This window comes from Sinohyriopsis cumingii, chromosome 9 (genome assembly GCF_028554795.1).
Source record: "Sinohyriopsis cumingii isolate HCF-2022 chromosome 9, ASM2855479v2, whole genome shotgun sequence".
Lineage (NCBI taxonomy): Eukaryota > Metazoa > Mollusca > Bivalvia > Unionida > Unionidae > Sinohyriopsis > Sinohyriopsis cumingii.
This window is the reverse complement of record NC_142969.1, coordinates 29,304,299-29,320,044: the sequence shown is the minus strand read 5'-3', so window position 1 is coordinate 29,320,044 and position 15,746 is coordinate 29,304,299. Positions and strand designations below refer to the sequence as shown.

Sequence of the window (15,746 nt, the reverse complement as noted above, 5' to 3'; positions counted from 1 at the left end):
ACTGTGGTATCATGCTTAAATTTTAACTGCATCTGACAATATTTTCTTGTCATGTACATGCACTTTAGTTTTACTATGCAAGCACTGTTATCATATTACAAAAAATCATGCTTGTGGTCGTACATACCAAGGTCTGATTTGCTTATTAATGTCTGGATAAAGCCTGTCCTGATTTGAATCCAACATTGGATTCCAACATTAATTAAATAACACTAGAAAAAAGTAACTAAACATAACAAGCTTCAAAACATTTTGTGACTGTAACACTGTTCAGTTTGTATTTCTGAAAGAGATCTATTATGAGTTCAAAGAGTGAAAACAACACATCTTTTTTACTTATTCTCTAGACTCTGGACAGTCTTTTTCATGTAGATGCATTACATGATATCTCCCTGATCATTGAGACATCTCTGTGACTCAGACTAAATAAACTGATATTAACAATCATCTGAAAACTCATCTTATACTAATACAAAATTCATTAGCTATTGCACGTATTTTGCAAAATCTTCTGGTAATAAAGAAAAAATAAAGGAATTCTAAAGACCCTCTGGAAGTATTCCATGTCAGTGTAATTGCCAATTTGGAAAATTAATCATTTGTGCTACCTTGCTAAAGAATGCAACTTGTGTAGCAAATGATACAACCAAATTATAGCAAAAATCATTGATAACTAGAGGGCATCTGTACCATACTGAAAGCAGACAAGTCTATCTATTTCAAGATGTCACATCTGTAGACACAAGATCTCTAACCACTCCTACATGTCACTTGCCAGAAATACTCGTAATATTATATAAAGTACACCACGAAGTGAAGTTATTTATTTTCTAAGGAGAAGTAAATCTAACATTCTTCCAATCATTCACTTGTCTAAACTTGCCAGAGGCAGTTTCCAGTTTCAAATAAAAACTAAAGAAGGTCATGTTACCAAGCTAATAATATTTGAAGGACACGGTACAAGTAATATTTATTATGGTCATCTTCAAGCGGTAGTTAATGGACAAGCATTTTTGTTACTTGCATCATCCTCAGTAATAAGTAACTGTCTGGATCTCATCAAATGGTTGACAAATTATTTTCCTCACACAGACAGACACACAATGAAACGATTACAATGTTTTTCCATGGCTACATTTTGAGCAATAATGAAAGTTCAGCCATTTCAAGATATTTTTTAACTGACAGGGTTGACATTCACATAAAGGCATAGCTCCTTTGTATAAAACATTATTCTGAGCTAATGTTTGTTATAACTGTGAAAATTCTTAGATATAGCATTTGGCATAACACAGGACAGACTTCATCCAGATTACTTGGTTGGGTTAAATATCTCATAGATTGAAGTTAAATATGCACATTCATGCATGGAACATGCACAATTATGCTACGTTTTGATAACATACTGAACATATTACCTTAGAATTAATACTATACCTTTGGAAATGTGCAAATTTCAAGGTATAATTGCACTATATCTGAATGTACTTCCTTTCTCACTTAATATCCAATAACACTGTACCAATCAATTCAACAAAGTATAAAACAATTAAAATTTCCTGTCCAGTTCTCTTTGAATAAAATAAATAAATTACTAAATAACTAAATATTTATATCATGATTTTAGTGCATGATCATGCTACAGTTGGAAAAAATAAACAACAGAGTTGGCCGAGAAAGCATTTTTCCCTACATTTTCCAAACTGTGAGCTGGCTTATCTGCTGAATAATTAAAACTAAAGAGAAAAATGAGTGACACATTCAAACGCTGTCCAATCCTGATGATTTACCTTCTTGTCGTCTACGAGATCCTTTTGCTGAGGATGGTCTTTGCATCCTTGCTGGAGGGGGTTCCTGCAAAGAAACAGACAAATTTACATACAGAGGAAACATTCAGTTAGTGCACTGGATAGTACAATGGTAAATTGCTTTCGATATGCACCTAAGCAACCCTGGGTTTGATCCTCAGTTCTGAGATGTACAAAATAAAGTAGTGGTTCATTCAAGATCCTCAGTTCCCAGATGTACAAAATAAAGTAGTGGTTCATTCAAGATCCTCAGTTCCCAGATGTACAAAATAAAGTAGTGGTTCATTCAAGATCCTCAGTTCCCAGATGTACAAAATAAAGTAGTGGTTCATTCAAAATCCTGTTCCCAGATGTACAAAATAAAGTAGTGGGTCATTCAAGATCCTCAGTTCTGAGATGTACAAAATAAAGTAGTGGGTCATTCAAGATCCTCAGTTCTGAGATGTACAAAATAAAGTAGTGGGTCATTCAAGATCCTCAGTTCCCAGATGTACAAAATAAAGTAGTGGTTCATTCAAGATCCTCAGTTCCCAGATGTACAAAATAAAGTAGTGGTTCATTCAAAATCCTCAGTTCCCAGATGTACCAAATAAAGTAGTGGGTCATTCAAGATCCTCCGTTCCCAGATGTACAAAATAAAGTAGTGGGTCATTCAAGATCCTCAGTTCTGAGATGTACAAAATAAAGTAGTGGTTCATTCAAAATCCTCAGTTCCCAGATGTACCAAATAAAGTAGTGGGTCATTCAAGATCATCAGTTCTGAGATGTACAAAATAAAGTAGTGGTTCATTCAAAATCCTCAGTTCCCAGATGTACAAAATAAAGCAGTGGGTCATTCAAGATCCTCAGTTCCCAGATGTACAAAATAAAGTAGTGGGTCATTCAAGATCCTCAGTTCCCAGATGTACAAAATAAAGTAGTGGTTCATTCAAAATTCATTTTTTCCTCTTGGTTTACCAATGTCTTCTTAGTCTTCAGTGACATTTCTGAGTCATCAAGAGAGATGTGTTTAAACTTGTTTTCAATTCAATTAATTCTGACCCATTAAGATTTGAATTTGTTTAAAATGAATTATTTCTGAGCCATTAAGATGTTAGCTTGTTTTTACAATCAATTAATTCTTAGAGACACTGGGCTTTTTAATACCAATCAGTAAGAACAATAGCTTAAGTTTTGTAATAAGTTTGTGGCATAGTACGGTGGATGTGTCACAATTACAGAAAACACTCACAATGTACATCAACAGAATCAGCTGCTACCAGCTTCTTGAACTAAATGGATTAATAAACAATTAATTTCAGTTTATTTCGGCTGAAAAACATTGTCTTGGAAGCTGTACTTAACCAGTGAAGGATGATCAAGTGAGGGAGTGCATGGGACAGCTCATTATTATTCAAGCAGGGCAAGTGAACACTAATTACAGATGGCCAATCAAATATGGAGAGCAGAAATACAACTCCTCCCCATTCATTTGTCATGTGCTTCCATTTGTGCACAAACTATATAGCTTCTGATACAGTTAAGTATATGATCTTCACAAGGTAGAGAAACCTACAAATGGTGCCTCAGCTGGGGGCTGGATACTAAAACTTAACCGATGTCTTTCAAGAACATCAAAACGAAAATGCCACATTTCACTGGCATGTCCAAGGTTTCTTTTAAGCAAACTAGATAATAATTTTCTTTACAAGCCCAAGAGACAACTCAGATCATGGGTGGGACCTGATCTTAATTTAGCAGGGCTCCAGGCATGAAGTTATTGATTTTTTTTAAAATGCTGGGAATGACATTTTTGTTACGTGAATAATGTCAATGACTAACCAAAAAGCAGATGTTATAGTTACTGGCCTGTGATATTGGTTTACTACCTTTAACCACTATCAGCCAATCCCCTATAGGAATCAATGCTGCAGAGTCTAATTTAACCTGAGTAAACTTAAACATTTCCAAACGTTTCTATGGAAACGCATACATTGATGAAGAATCAATCTCAATGACTTTGCTAGAATTGAAGGTTATACATTTTAGGAATGTGAAACATCATGATTCCTAGTGGTTCAGTACATTTCCGGATCTGAAGTGTTTTTATGAACGTTTCATTCTTTTGAACTTTAACATACTTTTTTAGGGCTATTTTGAATTCAATTCATAATACTTAAGTCCCTCTTGAATTTTCATTTTATAACATTGATAATTAAATTGTAAGTTGAATTTAATGAAACATTTTGGTTCTGCTTCTTTCTTCTACTTAGTTTATGACCACAGATTTGTAAGAGTGACTTCATTTTGAATGGAATAAAATAATAAAATTGTGAAAATTATTATAATTCGTGTACAAGAGTCTGCTCATCTTGTTACCTTTTTCTTACTAATGACCTTAACCTCTGACCTGGGGATTTGACTATTGAACAATCAGGTATGGACCAGGGTCAAGTTTTAACATGTACCTGTAGGTGTTAAAGAGGTACAGCCTGGATGAGGAAACAAGCCAATGACTTGAAATAACCTGTGTTGTGACATTCACTTTGAAGCAGTGGGTACAACTGTGAATACAGTGGGCACTGTAAACACTGTAACTAAATTAAGGTCCACACAAGTAAATGTTAAAGGATGGACAGACAAGTAAATGTTAAAGGATGGACAGACAACACAAAAACTTAATAAATCCAACTTTAGATAGGCATATAAAAGTGAAATTTGTAAACATTTAAAGAATAATACAGTTTGAGGCATACACTATGTTGAAACTGAAATTTGCAAAACTGACTGGATTAAATGTAAGGCATGCAAATATATCCTATTACCTTTTCTCCATTGACCATGTCGGGTGTTTCATTTTCCTTCCCCTCATCATCTTCTCGCCTCTGAAACACAACGGTATGTGATGAATCATCGTTCAAATGGTAAGAGATCACATGTAATATCCTGTCAACATGGATGATAAGGTTCCAAATTAAAAAGCAAGAAGATTTAAAAATAACTATCTTGTCTGCCCTTCTCATACTGCAATCACTACAAATATTGATCATCGAAGGACAAAAGATAGATTTAATGCTGAAAGATATATCTTATTTCTTGTGAAGCTTCTTCCTCTATTATTCTGATATAGTACTCCTTCAATATGATGTTGTCCATGAGAACCATGGAGTATACAGCCTTATAGTGAGATTCCCTTTCATTACAATGCTGTCAATAACGTCCACAAACTGTATGGCCTTAAAGTGGGACTACCTTATAATCATGAACATGATAAAAGTACTCACTCATTATAATGCTGTACTCAACAGACATAGCAGACAACCTTATATTGAGTCTGCCTTATAATGAAGTACATGATACAGTACTCTTTCATGACAATGCTGTCCATGACATCCACATACTGTATGACCTTAAAGTGGGACTTCCTTATAATCACTAACATGATAAAGTATTCACTCATTATAATGCTGTACACAACATACATAGTATATAACCTTATAGTGAGTCTGCCTTATAATGAAGTACATGATACAATACTCTTTCATTACAAACAGCCAAATACTGTATGGCCTTAAAGCGGGACTGCCTTATTACCATGAAAATGAAAAAGTAATCACTCATTATAATGCTGTACACAACATACATAGTATATAACCTTATAGTGAGTCTGCCTTATAATGAAGTACATGATACAGTACTCTTTCATTATAATGATGTCCATGACAGCCATAGACTGTATGGCATTATGGTGAGACTGCCTTATAATCAAGTACATGATAAAGTACTCCCTCATTATAACACTGTCCATAAGAGCCATACACTATACAACCTTGTAGTGGGACTGCCTTATAATGAAGTACATGATACAATACTCCCTCATTATGTTTCCATGGTAGCCATATAGAACAGCCTTATAGTGAGACTGCCTGTATAATGAAATATATTATACAGTACACACTGATTATACTGTTGTTTGTGGCAGCCATGGTATATAGACTTATAGTGAAACTGCCTATATAATGAAGCACATTATACAGCAGTACTCCATCATTATAATGTTGTTTGTGACAGTCATAGTGTATATCCTTATAGTGAGACTGCCTGTATAATCAAATACATTATGTATATAGTTCTACTACTGAATAATGTATATACCTACATTACCACATGAACTGTGTTGTATTAAAAGACCTTGTAATAAGGGAATGCTGTATTTGTTTATGGAGGAAAGCTTGTTTTGAAAGGCTTCAGACCAAGGCATGATCCCCCTTTGGACAATCATGATATTTATTCCTGTCCTGTTGGACTAAGGGAATCAAATGACATTTTAGCATTTATGGTGTAGTACTCTTTAAAGTGGACAGCTATGCTACAACACAATTGTATCTCATGATAATATACTGCAGTATAACAAGGTCCTATGTATGAGGCAATAATGGTCAAGGAAGCTATTACATTAGTTACATGTCATTTACTGGGATGTGCAGAATGTTATGACCATCATGAACCCCACAGACCTTGAGCTGTATGGTTCAAAACATCAAAAATGTTTACACAACCTGGTAAACAAACACTTAACACATTTACTGACTCACAAAAAAGACTTTTTTGGGCTTAGAGTTTAATCTACAGTGTGCATTGTGAATCTCTAAGCTGTCACTACTGGTTTTGGAGATAACTATTAACAATGCACTAGTTGTAACAGTTACGATGAAAAATAAGCATCCAATCTGTTTAATTAAAATCTTGCCTGCTATGGAGGTTATAACTTCCACTGATAAATAAAATCATTTGAACATCTTGTTTTCTGAAATAATGAAATTTTACATCTTCATAACTAAAAAATTATATTCCTTTAAAAACAAAAAGGTATTATGCGATATTATGTGTAGTTTACTCCAACATAAGCCAACCTCACGTCACACAATACACATTTATGGCTCCCATGAACACTGTTACAATGAGTTATCACTGTATAATGTACCCTATATAACCTCATATATAACACAGTACACATTTATGACTCCCATGGACACTGTTACAGTAAGTTATCTCTGTATAATGTACCCCATATAAGGCAATCTCACATATAACACATACACATATATCGCTCCCATGAACACTGTTACGGAAAGTTATTACTGTATAATGTACCCAATATAAGTATCCTAACATATAACAGTACACACATTTATGTCTCCCAAGGGACAGTGTAATAGTGAAATATCACTTTATATATATATATATATATATATATATATATATATATATATATATATATATATATATATATATATATATATAGGATATTTTCTTTTCCTAAGTTAATACCAGATATATTTCATCATGTGGTACCAAAAACATGATATTTAATGAGTTGTGATTTCCCTAGTTAAAATATACTGTGTTTGGTACCACAAAGCAAAATATCTCCAGTATGAACATATGAAAAGAATTTTTTTGTTTATTATATACCGTTTTGTAAATTTACCTCACTTTTATTGGCTAATCATATGTGACTCAAGCAAGCTATAGGATTGAGTTGACCTGATCAGTTGAAGTAAATTACATTTTTTTGTCATTCTGTAAACTATCTGACCCTGTCTGAAAACAATTCCAGTGTGATTCAGCAATGCATCAAACCAGGTTTGTCATTGTTGTCAAGGAAGTAACGTGAAAAAACTGGCATCTCATCAAATTTCATTATCAAAAATTAATTTCCATGTCTGAAAGTTAAGACAATTTTTATCTATTTGTTGAAGCACACAAAGTACTTGTTTCTGTTGCTGCTAGTGCAACTTTTGTAGGCACAATGAAACATCACATGGAATGATGGGAAATCTTATATTTTAACATGTGAAAATATAAGAATATATCTTTTACATGTGAAAAAAAAAAATGAAAAAAGTAGGAAAATTATTTTGCCAATTGTCTCTATATTTCACACTTAAGTAAATAAAATACAAAATGTATTCATTTATAGATTCTATGAACAGTTTTATATTGAGTCATCACTTTATCATGTACCCCAGGCATTATAAGGTAACCTCACATATACCATGGCAATATATTTATGGCTCCCAAGGAACAGTGTCACAGTGAGTTTTCACAGTATTATGTGCCACAATATAGTGCACATATCAAACAGTACACATTTATAACTCCCAAAGAACAGTGTCATAAAGACTTATCTTCTGCAGTATGTGCCACAATATAAGGCAACCTCACATAGAACACAGCACACATTTATGGCTCCCAAGGGACAGTGTTATAGTGAGGTATCACTGTATAATGTACCCCATACAAGGCGACCTCACTTATACAAATGTACTTTTTACTGATTCCATGAAGAATAAAGAAGAATTGTATCTTGGTATGAGAGAAGGGATAAAGCAACAGTTGCATGGAATGGAGTGTCTCACCTGCATGCTGAACAATAATGCACCCCATTGTATTTATCTTATAAAGAAACTTAAATAGACAATTAACACTAGATCTTTGGATCATCACACTGAAGATACTGATGCTGTAAAAGTGACACCAATGCCTTCACTATGTGGTAAAAATGAAGACTGAAAGAGACAAATATCAAAAAGTAAATTGATGTTCAAAAAGATATGAATACCATAAAGTCATTTTTTGAGTTTTTACATAGCTGTCAATTAAGAAAATAATTATAGTAACAATTTATCATTCTACAGAAAATCAATAGAAGGTTAGCAAAATATTATAAACTGCATAAAACATGAATTGTCAGATAAACAGTAATTTCATGGCTCAATTTTTTCACTTTTTATGTACTACTTCTTTTCTTTTAAAATACTGGAATAAACAAGTATATCAAACAATATCTTTAGGCAGATGTTGAACAAAAAATAGTGGAAAAAAGTCCTTTAAAATCTTGAGAATAAAATAAAATTCTCATGGAAATTTTAATTTAGTCCGCACTATGACTGGAAAGAAAGGAACTTTAAACTATAAGTTAGACATAATAAAAAATATAACAAGAGCAAATAGGCAATGAGAAAAAAGAATGAACTTGAAATGGTAACCATCAAGGTAAAAATAAACTTAAAAATGGCACCAACTGCCCAAACACAAATGAAAAACAAAGAATTTGCAAAATTAACCAAAGAAATTTAAAAACTTTTAAAAGTTTTAAACAAATATTATTGAACCTTGTTCGCCAACATAGAAAAGCTGCTTTTTCTTCTCTTGTCTTCAACCTTTCTTTTCTTCTTTTTGTATACATTAAATGTAACATCTTCTTTCTTTGAACTACTTGTCTGTGTTTCTGAGGTCAAGTCAACATCTGGTGGCTTAACCTGAATAACATCTTTCTCAGCTTCAGATCTGCCTTTTGATATTGGTATTGTTTCAACAGTTAATTTGCCCTTTGACTTGCCCTTTGATAACGGTGTCTGTTTACTTCCCGGTCTAACTTTGATTTCTGATGTCTGTTCAACAGGAGCAATTGTACTTTCAACCTGACCCATACTTCGATCCCTTGACTTCCTCACATTTGCCTTTGTTTTATCTTCAGCTATTTTCTTTGAAGAGCTTTCTTTTGGTCTTGGTTTACCTATCACTGTTACTGAATCAGGTGAATCTATGGGTGTACTTGTTCTTGGTCCAACACTGTCTCTTCTCTGCTTTGTCTTTGAGGGAGTCTTCGTAACAGCCTGTGTTGTAGACTTGTTTTCTTTTGGTCTAGTTTTAACATGACTTTTTGAGCCACCTTGTTGTCTCTTTCCAACAATGATTGCTGCTTTCTTCCCAATGTTTTCTTTTGAATCCTTGTTTCTCAAATCATTCTGTGATTCTTTGTTTCCCACTTTCTCTTTTGATTTTGTTATTGCCACATCTTCTTTTGATTCTTTCTGAGCAATAACAATTGCTGCATCAGTTTCTAATCCTATGTTCTCCATGGCAATTTCTGCCACCTCTTTTTCTTTTGATTCCCTTGAATCACCTGATGACTTTTGGGACTCTGAATGTTCCTGAGAGTCTGTTTGATCAAGATTTGTCAATGAACTACGCTCACGTCTTGGTCGAGCACCTTTGGGTCTATTGGCTCGTGCTCTGGACCATTGCTGGCGTCGTTGCTCTTCTAATTCCTGAATTTCTTTCTCATCCAGGCCTTGAACTTCTGAGTTTTTATCAAAGGTCATGTTAAGAGGAATATCTGGTGAATTATTTGGCAGAGATGCCAATTCAGAGTCTGAAGTCATCAATTCATCGGAGATGATGTCAGATGTTTTCAGATCATTCATATCATCACTGAACGATTCATCGATACCAAATTCTGCCTGATCCATCTGTTTACCAGAAAATGTTGACATTTATGTTTATTGTGTGCACAGAGTGTATTGGCAATCTCTAACTTGTGCTGGTGCAGTTGTCACCTAAGTACACATCACTTCAAAGTGTAATAGGTGTATTGACCAAACTGAGTTTGTACTTAGAAATGTTTGAACTACACCAGTATATGTCACTGAACTATACTCTACATGACGCTTCAACAGCATGAGTGTGGCATGGTCAATCCACTTTGTGAGTAACATAGCACTGGAATGCTACACCAGCTTATTTCAATGAACTACACACTACATCACTCTTTGTCAGTGTGACTGTAGCATGCAAATTAGGCCCAAGGTGATATCTTATGTCTCAGTGCAACCTAATTGTTCTGATGAATTTATGAACATAGCAAATCTTGTATGATTCATATTCTTGAAACTTAAACATTATCAAATAAACTATTATTTTAAAAAATCCTAAAAAAAGAATAAGTGAAATAAATTAAACTTTACTTGGCCAAATGGCATATGCAATAAAAGAGTCCCTTCAAGGGAATGACATTATACCTGTCTACACTGAAATCAATTTCTAGGAATCCACAATAAGTCTGTTTATTCTGTATTAAATTCTTATTAACTGCTTAGTCTTTAAACCATCTATGATATAAGTGTAGTTTAGAAACTCCAACATACAAATATGATTTTTTAAAATATGTTCTTGTGTTTAAGTTAACATGTTTGCAAGATACACATAAGTGGTGAGCACATCTCTTTGTCTTGGCGTTTCACCTTGTACCCGATACAGTGGGGGTGAAAACCACTGAACATATCACACAAAATCAACTTCATGAAGGAACAACCATATAAAGTTTTACTGCAAACACCCAATGTCATTACAGCCATCCATTGGAGGCAAGAAGTGACAGCAAGATGGTCACTATGGCATCATTCCTTTTACATTAAGAACTGACTAGATATGGTTCCACTCCTGATATATATATATATATATATATATATATATATATATATATATATATATATATATATATATATATATATATACATTTGAGGAAATGAAAATCACTAGAATAATTTAAGATAAATAAATCAAATGTGGAATCCAGATCCAAATCAAACATTTGCAAAATATATCAGAGACTTTAGTTTTATCTTAAAAAACTTTGATGCAACCTGCACTGTATTCTTCTTTGTAATAACCTCAGTGTTTTCAGCATTCAAGTGTCTATCAAAAGAATGCTTCTAACCTTTACTGCCAATCATGGTGTTTTAGGATCATACAATTTTGTGCCAATTTGACAGATCTGATATATATGCATTTTTTTTGTAGAGAGTACTCTACTGATATCATGTGTATTTTATATATACTATTTTTCCTTCATGTACTTTTGCACACTTTCTCCATGTTAGTTTTGTTAGTAAATCTGTTAAAGTCTAACTTGCTAACATTTAGTGAATTATGCTATATAATGGTTACAAATGATGTGATATATATACAGTCCTCAATTTCCTGTTATGATCTCAAGTGCATGCAAGAACCTCATTTGCAAAACCAATTATAGATCCAATATTTAATATTCTGTATTCAGATCAGACAAAAGTAACTGTATTTTTTTGCACAGAATATTTAAATGTTCAAGTAAAACCATATTCATTAAAGTCTGACTGGCCAACATTCAGTGGCTGTCACTAAATAATGGATGCTAGCGATCAATGCTAATAACCTACCTTTCTTCCCGATTTCCTTTCAGCATCTCTATCTCTGTGTCTGTCATCTTTGTCTCGACTTCGATCACGCTCTCTATCACGAGACCCAGAATCTCTATCCCGACCACGTTCTTTCTCCTTATCTCGTTTGTCCTGAAATGCATACATTTTGAAAACAAGCATTGTAAATCTTGCTGCATAGTTTCAAAAGAAATGAACTAAAAACATAAAATATGAAAGCATGCTGTGTACTGAAATTTGTTAGACATCATATATATTGAGTAAATACATTGCAAAGCTCTCTGTACAATGCTGAAAATGAAACTATGGCATATGATTTCTCTGAGTCCTGGAGGTCTGTTTATATAAATCTGTTGCCTGAACCTTGACAATCGAAGGGGTCAAAAAATCTCTAAAAATTCACCCAGCATCATCAGGAAAGCAATACAACTTTAACTCACCCAGAATAGACTCTTATTTAACCAGTTGCTACTGAAACAGATAAGTGACATTATTCCTGATATAAAATCAATCATGTCAAATGTGTAAGTTACTTTAACTTTACCTCATACAACTTTGATGCAAACTGCATTGTTTTCTTCTTTGTAATAACCCCAGTGTTCTCAGCATTTAAATGGCTATCAAAAGAACTATTCTGTCCTTTAAGTAATTGTAAATATGAGACCAGTCTGCTCTCTCTTTCTCCCTCTCTGGAGGGTGTTTAATATTAGTGTGAGTGAAGTGCTTGATCAAAACATGGAAAACAAAGGTCTAGTACAAAGTATAAATTTTCAAATAAACAAGGTAACAAATATTCACAAAAGGACATTATTAAAGATAATAACTGGTCAGCCTGAAACTACACTCACTTGATCAGGCAAGTGTTCTGTATATCCATTCAACTTCCTAAAAGTTTCACTGCCATTTTAACTTGGGTAAGGTAAGTTTCAACCACAGAATGTAATGTCTTGAAACTGGAGGTCCTAGAAGTCCTCTATAACAAGATCTTCATATTGTGCAAGCATGTTAAACAAAATTCTACAAGTCCAGGCAGTACAATCTTACTGTTAGTACTATTAATAAATAACACAAGCTTTAAACTATGAACCACAGCTAAATAATGTTCCAGCTCAAAATATGTCATACTGGTAAGACAAGGTTGTGGCTCTCATACCACAGTAGCACTCTGATCTAATGGCCCTAACTACCTTTGAACTTCTGACCCCAACGTCATTTGAAACCTTTAAACATCCTCTGTAATAGATGAGAGGACAATTTTGGGAAAAATGACTTGTTTTTGCCCAGACTGGATTATCTCCCCTGAACAAAAAAGCACTCTTAATACATAAGAATGAGGAAGAAGTCACAAAAATATGATTTAACTATCAATAAAATGTCCACTACTGGTTTGACTACATCTTTACCATCTCTTTTAGCAACTTGATTACTAGGAAATAATAACCTCAAATTACCTGGACATAAGAAAATCTTCCAATTTAACCACGTTAATGAATTTAGCGGTATATGAAATGAAAGAGTAATGAAATTTCTAAAAATCTGCAAGGCTACAAGGCATTTATTTTCCTTCTAGCTTAACAATACTGTGACACTACTTTAGTTGTTGGAGACCAATTTTAAAGGATTTCATGGTTACAACACATCACAAATTATACAAAACCAATGATTAATGATCATCCGTGGACACAAGTTTTATAGAACCAATGATAAATAATCATTCATGGGCACATAGGTATCCCTTACCCAAATCCAAGAACTTAAATATCAAAATAATTTTCTTTTCCTTTTGCAAAATCACAAAAACTGATACCTACCAAAGTCAATGACTTCATTGCATGGGGTTCTTGTCTGCATTAAAGATGATTAAATAATCTGGGGGAGTTTTCATTTTGTTTTTACTTGTACCTTTTTTGTATTATTTAATAGCAAACACGGCACAATTTGCACTAAATGACGCAACAAAGCAGCTACACATTTTTGTAATGACAATAGTGTCGGTTTCACTACTCATTTATATCCACCAAGTCTGGACTTGTACCATTTGGCCTAAGAAGAGTCCATATACCGTGAATCGGACCATTCGGGCTAGTATTTGTACCCTGGTATGTGACCTATGATTCATGGATTTACCCTACAAATGGATTTAAAATGGCAGGCATTATGGATTTCTATGGATTTTATGACATGAAGGTGGACAAAAGGTATTTATGCCTTATTCTACACAATAATATAACTATCATACACTACTTCATTTCTCCTATCTATACATCTATGTATCTATCTATCCAGCTTGCCTTTGTTTATTTTTGCAAAGTGCAACTCTGATTCACCGACAAAAATTCAGCCCTTCAAATAGACCCGAGTTGCAAGATACACCCCGACTTATAGGAAGGTAAAGGAGAAATTAACCTCTGACAGTCCCAAAAAAAGGTTGTGTGTGGTGGGCCAACTTATAATTGAGTATATACAGTATCCTTTTTTGATTACTCTCCTATGACATTCATGTGCAAACAAAGCCAAGAAATGCTGAGACTTTTTATTACAAAATTATATCAGGACTTTCTGGACATAAGTTTTTCATACTGAATGGTATCAGTTTCATTCCTGGTGTCCACGTGAAACACTTGAACATGAAAATGCAACAAAAAAAAATTGTCATAGGTGAAGTAGAATGACATACATCATCTCTTTTTCTTCTGTCTTCACTTCTTTCTCTAGTCTTCTCTTTGTCTTTGTCTTTCTCTCTGTCCTTCTTTTCCTCTGCTTTAGATGGTTCAACTTTCCCCTTGCCTAATACCTTTGCCACATATTCATCATTATCCACCTGAAAAATATGCTGACCATTTGTTTATGCACACACAAGATTTTACAGTAATGTTCATTTGAAACGCAAATAATGAAATAAGTTATATCTTGTATTTATCTTGACATGGAAAAGTTTAAAGTTGTATCCAGACCATAAGTTTAATATCATCTGAAAAAAGTGTACAAAGATTGATTACAATCAATTAACTGGCAATACACAGTGTAGTGAAAGGACTCTAGGTATGGATTTCAGTGCCTGAAACATTATATCTTAGCTTTTACATGGCATCATGACATTATCTGTGATGTCATGAGATATTATGACATGATTATTTGTGAATATCTCCTACAAAACCGTTGAATGGAAATTCACCACACTTTGTACATGCTATATCCCTCTGAAAGAAGGCCACAGTTTATGGGTCTTTTCCCTCAAGCTCCCTGGCTGTTGTCAAAAGTTAAATGTATCAAAACTGCAATAACTGTGATACTTTTTATATTTTACAGTCACATCACAGGAAGCCAAATGTATATAATGGATCTCAGGATATGACACATGGATCAAGGTCAGCGTGTATATGTGTGTGTGTGTGTGGTGTGGTTAGGAATATATAATAAAAAGCAAGGAAATTGCCATGGCAAGCTGTGGATGTAATTCTAGTTTAACACTGAAAAACATGGCATGTCATTATTAATATTGATAAAATAGCAGTCATTAGATGTATTTACATCTCCTGTTAAAAACTCAGTATATCTAAACTCTGTTCATCTCAATCATCAGTTTATCTAAACAAGACATACTGCAACTGACTGTAACATCACTCAGCCCTTTCTATAAAAGTGAAAGAGACCCAGAAAGTGATCTGACACGTTTTACTGTGCAGAATTCATTTTCATTCTACCAGTCACTTTGATGACCTCTGACCCTGAAACCGATAAGATTCTTCCTTACCCAAGTGTAGATGGTGGAGAATTTGACTTATTGAGCAGAAACCTTTTTTCTTCTTTAATTTACAGTAGCCATGACCTTTGACCTATGGAGCCCCGAAATTGATATGGTGCTTCCTTATCCCAAGTGCAAGCTTTGTTACAAGTTTGGTAACTACAGACA

At 33.8% G+C, this 15,746-nt stretch overlaps 1 protein-coding gene across 5 annotated transcripts in view; it reads right to left on the bottom strand.

Moving 5' to 3' along the window:
- The window catches only part of LOC149791467 (intraflagellar transport protein 54-like), a 63,055-nt gene that overhangs the window by 31,368 nt on the left and 15,941 nt on the right, over positions 1 to 15,746 (bottom strand). For all 5 annotated transcript variants that reach the window (XM_089970010.1, XM_089970011.1, XM_089970013.1 and 2 more), the window contains exons 5-9: positions 14,511 to 14,654; positions 11,834 to 11,965; positions 8,966 to 10,105; positions 4,613 to 4,672; positions 1,791 to 1,854 (exon numbers count right to left, since the gene is read on the bottom strand). In XM_089970010.1, coding sequence (XP_089826136.1) covers positions 1,791 to 1,854; positions 4,613 to 4,672; positions 8,966 to 10,105; positions 11,834 to 11,965; positions 14,511 to 14,654 — 1,540 coding nt within the window. The remainder of the gene's footprint in view (positions 1 to 1,790; positions 1,855 to 4,612; positions 4,673 to 8,965; positions 10,106 to 11,833; positions 11,966 to 14,510; positions 14,655 to 15,746) is intronic.